Source organism: Exophiala oligosperma (genome assembly GCF_000835515.1).
Source record: "Exophiala oligosperma strain CBS 72588 unplaced genomic scaffold supercont1.18, whole genome shotgun sequence".
Lineage (NCBI taxonomy): Eukaryota > Fungi > Ascomycota > Eurotiomycetes > Chaetothyriales > Herpotrichiellaceae > Exophiala > Exophiala oligosperma.
The window spans coordinates 154,168-160,078 of NW_015622835.1; the positions used below are offsets into that span (position 1 = coordinate 154,168).

At 46.4% G+C, this 5,911-nt stretch overlaps 1 protein-coding gene across 1 annotated transcript; it reads left to right on the top strand.

Annotated features, from left to right (window-relative positions):
- Nucleotides 1–498: 498 nt before the first annotated feature.
- On the top strand, nucleotides 499–1,388 carry PV06_11043 (uncharacterized protein; the record flags this gene model as incomplete). Its single annotated transcript, XM_016412650.1, has 2 exons — nucleotides 499–1,073; nucleotides 1,148–1,388. 2 exons carry the CDS (start codon nucleotides 499–501, stop codon nucleotides 1,386–1,388), a joined length of 816 nt encoding a protein of 271 aa, XP_016256963.1.
- Between the last annotated feature and the right edge of the window lie 4,523 nt (nucleotides 1,389–5,911).

Genomic DNA, 5,911 nt, shown 5'->3' on the forward strand with positions numbered 1-5,911 from the left:
AGTTCATTTGCAACTTGGATTTTTTTACTACAGTACACAACACTTCGCAAAGATAAAGTAAACGAGAGAAACTGCATAATGAAGACAAGATTTGATATTGTATAGGCTTCAAGGAGACTAGGGCATATCTTGAGAAACGTATTAGTAGATTAGCTTTAACTGGCTTTTTCGGCATTGTCGCCGGGCGTAATAAATTTTGTGTGTGTGTGTGTGTGTGTGTGTGTGTGTGTGTGTGTGTGTGTGTGTGTGTGTGTGTGTGTTGCAGCAGCTGTTCACGGTTTAAAATGTCAGATCCAACTGTTGTTAGGGCCCATTTCGTCACCCGATTAAATTGAAGGTGGAGTCTGTAAACGGCTCTTAATGAGTAGTGAGAACCAAATCCGAAACCAGGAGCCGTGTATAGACCCTCTTTTCACATTAAGCCTTGGAGAAACTGCAAGTATATAGTACTTTGCTCAACTTCAATGTCTATCTAAGGAAGATAATGTCAAAGAAATAATGAGCTTTTCATCACGATCCCTGCCGCTCATGGAATTTGCCAAGAATTCTCCGTCTTCCGCACACGCTGCTGAGGTGAAAAGGACTCCAGTATCCGAAGCGCATATACAGCAAGCAACATATTCTCAAAAACGATATGTGACCATTCTCCCCCCAAAGCTGAGGAAACAACCGTCTCGTCCAGAGTCCAAGCTGCCCCAGGCTCCTCTCCCACAGCCTTCGTATCTGAGAAACGAGTCTCGTCTCCCTAGGCCACTTTCGACGAATCCGCCACGCGCACAGTCTCGATATGTGGCGATGCTCTTAGAGCTTGATAAGATTCCACGTCGCCAGAACTTCTATGCCAGCTTATTTACGTGGTTGATCCTGGCTGGATACATTGTATTCCCGGGCACGTTTACCTCTCTCAAAACCTCCAATTCGGTGCAAGAAGCGGCAAATAAGACTCGTGCAGGGAAAATTATTATAGACACCGTTCAAAATGCCTCGCTCCTCTGGATAGCAGGAGCTTGCTGTCTCTTTGGAGTCGTTGGCATCGCTTTGCTCTGGAAAAAATGGAACAGAAACTACATTTGGTTGGTAAATCGAATATTCTTGTAAAGACTACCTAGCGAGCAGCTGAAAGCGGACACTGACCTTGTGATGTCAGGCCAACTCTGCTCAATGCCATTCTCGGCCTCGTCAATACACTGATCAATGTGTATACCGCTAAGGACGGGAACTGGTCCGTGACTGCGACCATCACGGTTACAATAACGAGTGCGTGTGCAGGAATAAGCTTGATTTTATTTCTGGTCTATAATAATTGGTTATTGTATCAAGTCAAGAAGGACCACGATGCTCAGATGGGTAATGAGCGTGGAACAGACGTGCCATCACGACTGGCATAATGGGCTCGGAATCTTCATTATCTAAAAGCGATACTGGGTGGAGAAATGGGCCTACCTTTGGACTGTGACATATTTCGAAAAGTTGAGATCTACATTATCTCGCCATATAGAACGTCGAAATGCTCGCGACAGCTTAACTATTCGGGGGAGAACAAGCCAGACTCGGCCTTCAGATCCTGAGCTCCGATCACGTACAGCAAAAAGTCATCACCTATAATCTTGAATACAAATCTCTACCTAGTTGAAGTCTTTTGTAGGGTTTCAGGGAAACCACCCCATTAGCCCACATATCGTTGTTCTTAAGCTGCCATCATATACGCACTGGATAAGCCTCTGAAACAAGTGAAGACATCTCACCAACAGCTGTTTGCATCTATAACTACCAAAGGTGTCTTTCTCCACGCAAACGTCTTGCGAGCTGGATGTCTTTTGACTCTAAATACATTAGCCGAAGTCCTCTCTCGCAGGAAGCAGAAACTGACTCACGAAGAGTGACTCGTTTCGCGTGGAGCGCGCAGTGATTAGCATCTTCGAACAGGCTCACAAGATATATTTCGAGTGCTTCTTGCAGAGCTTCGATCGCCGTCGACTGGAACCGATAACCGCCCCCTTGCCATTTCATATGAGAACTTCTCAGGTCTTCCGTAATTTCACGGACGAGCCGTTGAAATGGACGCTTGCGAATGAGTAATTCTGTAGATTTCTGGTAGCGGCGAATCTCTCTTAGAGCAACCGTTCCTAGTCACCGTCAATCACAATTTCACTTACTCAAACACAAGACAATGAAGGAGAACAGGAAAATCCTACCTGGTTTATATCGATGCGGTCTCTTTACGCGGCCCGTGCTAGTAGGCGGCCGCTTTCCTGAGAACTGACCTTTTGCAAGGCTTCTCAAGCTCGTCTTTGGGGCGACACCCCCAGTGCTCTTTCCTGTATGTCATCCTTAACATGAATGAAGGAAAATAGATGAAGGACTAGCTTACGTGCGGTCTGTTTTGTCCTCGCCATGAGGGGACACTCGATGCAGGATGCAACGCAATTTGTCTGATGGGTATTTATTTAGACAAAGAATTCTGATCTGGCTCCCTCGTGTGACATTAGCCTTTCTCGTCCCTTTTGGACTACTGGGGCCGAATCGAGCTCCAAGAGCCCTTTTATGTCCAGTCGACTGTTTACATTAAAGGTGAGCATCTTAACTCTGATGTCTGAACCCCCATGTAAATCATCATTCATCTTTTGTTAGCAAGAGTTTCGTCTAAACCGGAAGTCCTCGTGTCTCTCCCGAGCCCTTCTCCTACGGATCCCTTCTCTTTGAAAACTTCTTCTCCTATTACTGTACTGTAACATGATGTTCTCCAACTCGATTAGCAAGACTGTCGTGGCTCTTCTTTGGTTGCAACAAATGTCCGTGGGAGAAGCTATCCCACCCTTCCACAACCTCCACGAGTTGACGTCGAATAACACCGAAACAGGGCTGGGGTCTCAGCGGAGGAGTGAAGCCTGGCAGGCGAATGTCGTATTTACCGCTGGTACGCAGACACTTGGCTTTGAGCTCCCACGAGATGGGCTCTATCGAATGTCTCGCACGTCCTTCGTACTGTACTCCATTAGCGACTGCAACAATATTAGTGTCTCTCAGGTTGGTGTCACATCAGGAACAGTACCATGCACATTCATGGGCATCGATGGGTTCGAAATCACAACTACGGCCAATGATAAGGGATATTTAGACCTTACTGCCCCGAAAATTATCGTCTCCGGTTCTTGTGGTTAAATGCAGAAGAGGAGAAGCCTGTGGCGGAAAGGTGACTCGAGTTCGAGGGAGGCTGAATGTGCCAACGCTCACGACGGCAGTAAACGTTAAGTAGATTCTGGCAATATAATTTCGTTACGCGCAATCTGACTCCTTTCGAGAACCCTCCAAGAAGTTGTAAACAAGTAAAATATATAGGTGGAAGGAGGACGAGATGCCCACAGCCACTCCAAATGGCGGCTTCGGCCACTCGTCACACATCCTTCAGTGAGTCTTCATGTCCTGTAACCTTCCTGCGAAGCAGAGCGCAGAAGAATATTTGAAAATTGGCTGATGATGAAATGGTCTAAATCTGTGTCTATATGAGCTTCCTAGAGAAGATGAAACAGGAAAGGTGCTAGCTACATCGTATCATAAAACCCGGCATGAATCGTCCGATGCTGACCAAAAGATGTAGAAATTGGGAAACGAAGAGCGAGAGTTTGTCACTGGTTGGAAATATTGAACATGGTAGTAGGTTAATAGTTCATAGAAGAGCCTCTAGCATGGAAGTGCAGCTCAAGGCAGCTGGACTGACCGAAAGCCTCGAAGTACCATTGCCACCCATGACTCTCCCTTCCTGACTTCTCCTCTACGGGACCATCTCGACAATCTGGTGCAGATGCCAATTCAGGCCCCTGCTGGATACCTCTTCCGGCTCCAAAGTGGTACCTACACAGAGACTGTGAGAATATAAGAGTGCGAGTAAACGATGCAGAATCTTGGCCACTCGTCAGATTCCAACTCAAACCAGTCTCTCTAGAACTCTTCTGGAAGATTAATTTTCTCCCCTTCTGTGCATTAGATCAATCAACTACGAGCCATGGGTAAGATTGAAATTTCAACAGCGGAGGACGTCGAGAATTGTGGTCGGGAATTCAAAAAATTCTCTCGTACGCTTCACAATGATAATTTCGACTTTGAAGAATGCGAGGATATGCTCGTGGATGCCGTGGTCTACGGACTTGCCTTGGTACAGTATTGCCGTGAACTCCAAGGCAAGCATGCCTCGAAGCGTCCCCGAGATGAGGTGATTACAATCAGCGACAGTGACAGCGACAGCAAGTGCTCACCGCGATCATCCATGCTCGGAAGCTGATTACTCTCAGGCGGCGGTGCAGCCCTGACCTCGAAAACCCCAGACGTGGCGGTCAGCAAGAAACGTGCACGAAGGAATGACACCGACAGTGAAGGTAGGGACAGTTTGGTGAGCCTGCGTTCTCAAAACTAATTTCGCTCTAGGCGAGGATAATTCAAAGCCTTCGAAAAAGGTGCGAATGAACACGACCAAAAAGCGTACTCGAAATATGATGGAAGACTTTAGTGACGGTAAGTTTGCGGCTGGATCGCCCACAGCGCTACGCTAACTATTTCTAGACGGACAAACAGGGAGTTCTTCCAAGAAAGCCCGCCTGGGTGGACAGAAGGTGGAAGCTGCCAAAGTATTTAAAGAACTCGATGCGCTATTGAAGACAACCATCAAGGGATCAAAGTAGGGCCAATTCTAGAGCTAGTGAGATAGAATGACACAAGGAAGAGTTCAAGCGGGGAATGCCGACGATAGGAAATGAGGAATTCAGCAAGCCCTGGATGCAAGGAAAGGACTAGAGAAATCAAAAGAAAGGTGAGAGGAGCGGAGGATCGACCAATGTGCACTCGTTTCGCTATGTTAAGTCCACCAAGAGTAGTTGTTAATTGATCTAACCTATCAAATACTATCTGCTTCTCGAATAGCATTAAATAAAGATCATATTCAGGTTGAAGAATTATGGATAGGGGTATAGACAGGCTGAAGGGTGACCAAGGGATGAGCTGCAAGGTGGCTATGCAGTGCAGAATCCTGTAATTAAAAAGATTCTCTGGTTTGAAAGTCCCCGTTTGATGTTTAGACAATAGAAACGGTGAGCTCAAGAAGGAGGGCAGCGATCGTTACATATTCGTTCTATATCCACTAAGCTAGAATAGAGTCTCGAAATGGATCTTTAGATAGCGATAAAAACAAGTAAGAATTTTCAAGTGTTGGTACCAAAAACAGTGCTACAGTATGTGGCTTTAAGAGATAATCCATCTCAGGTTGCGCAATAAAAGGGCTGGAGTTAGGTATATCAGATTGCGAGAGAAATTCAACCTCGTAATTTGAAAATTGTAGACAATGGCAGACTTAGCGCCTCAGCTTCCTTCCCCATACCTCACTATACTGTTCTTTCAATCGGTAGTCATTCATCCTTGTGAGAAACCGTTCATTTTTCCCTTCCGATCTAGAAGCTTTCGTCACACAAACACAAACAACTCTCTCCTTCAGGGCTAGGATTGTTGGTGCCCCGAGCAGCTATCAGCTATGGTGGCGTTCGTAGTGTTGAAATTTAACAGTAGAAGATTTCGAAGATTGTCGTCACAAACCATGGGGTCTAAAGAAGTTCCGTAATTCAATCCAGGGAGGATCGGCCTTTCAAGTAAGCTCGGAAAACATTGTTCTAGAGTACATGTAGGCTGTAGACAGATGTGTTGGTCTGTCCTAATTAATCACTGGTCATGCTGCTGAGAGAAAGGTGTAAAGGAGAAATGTCCTCCGTGACAGAAAGCTAGTACAATATCTTGGTGGGGCAGGTTGTGCTGAGGACAGGTTGTGCTGAGGACAGGTTGTGCCGGGGACGAGTTGTGTCTGGGGACAGGTTGTGCCGGGGACGAGTTGCGTCTGGGGACAGGTTATGGCTGAGGACAGGTTGTGCCG